This window comes from Condylura cristata, unplaced genomic scaffold (genome assembly GCF_000260355.1).
Source record: "Condylura cristata isolate star-nosed mole 26May11 unplaced genomic scaffold, ConCri1.0 scaffold00041, whole genome shotgun sequence".
Taxonomy (NCBI): Eukaryota; Metazoa; Chordata; class Mammalia; order Eulipotyphla; family Talpidae; genus Condylura; species Condylura cristata.
The window spans coordinates 5,435,510-5,436,123 of NW_004567142.1; the positions used below are offsets into that span (position 1 = coordinate 5,435,510).

The 614-nt window shown below is 76.9% G+C and overlaps 1 protein-coding gene across 1 annotated transcript in view; it reads right to left on the minus strand.

Moving 5' to 3' along the window:
- The window catches only part of LRRC4B (leucine rich repeat containing 4B), a 17,291-nt gene that overhangs the window by 15,641 nt on the left and 1,036 nt on the right, over positions 1-614 (minus strand). The window contains exon 2 of the mRNA XM_012733522.1: positions 21-351. Within this exon, the coding sequence (XP_012588976.1) occupies positions 21-317 (297 nt within the window). The 5' untranslated portion in view covers positions 318-351. The remainder of the gene's footprint in view (positions 1-20; positions 352-614) is intronic.

Below are 614 nucleotides of genomic sequence, written 5' to 3' on the forward strand. Positions count from 1 at the left end.
CCTCGGCGCCCGCCGCTCACCTGGATGCCGTTCTCCTGCAGGTTCAGGTAGCGCGTGTTCACCGGGATGCTGGCCGGGACCTCCGCCAGCTCGCGCCGCGTGCAGATCACCCGGCTCGCCTGGTTGCTGCAGGAGCAGGCGGCCGGGCAGGAGGTGGCCGGCGGGGAGCCCCCTCCTGCGGCCAGCGTCAAGGCCACGCCGCCCCCGCCGGCCCCCAGGGGTGGGGAGAAGAGCCAGAGGAAGAGCAGGGCCCCGTGCGGCCAGGACATCCTACCGGCGGGCAGCGGGGGGCGCGGGGGGCCTCGGGCTCCAGCCATCGTCAACGCTCATGCTCCACGCGGGCGCCGGGGGCTGCGGGGAGCAGGAGAGGGAGGAGAGCTGTGAGCAGGGCCGCGCGGGGCCGCCGGCACCCCGGGGGTCCACCCAGGCCCCCACGAAGGGGCACCCCGAGGGCCTGCAGACACTGAGGGGGGCAGAGGGGCGCGGCCCACCCGCCTCCCTCACCCGCCCCGCGGGGGTGACTATGCCCATTTCACAGAGCCGAGAGCTGAGGCCCCGCGGCCAGCCGGCAGGGGGCGCCCTGGCCTCGCGGACATGGCCGGAGCCTGGCGGGG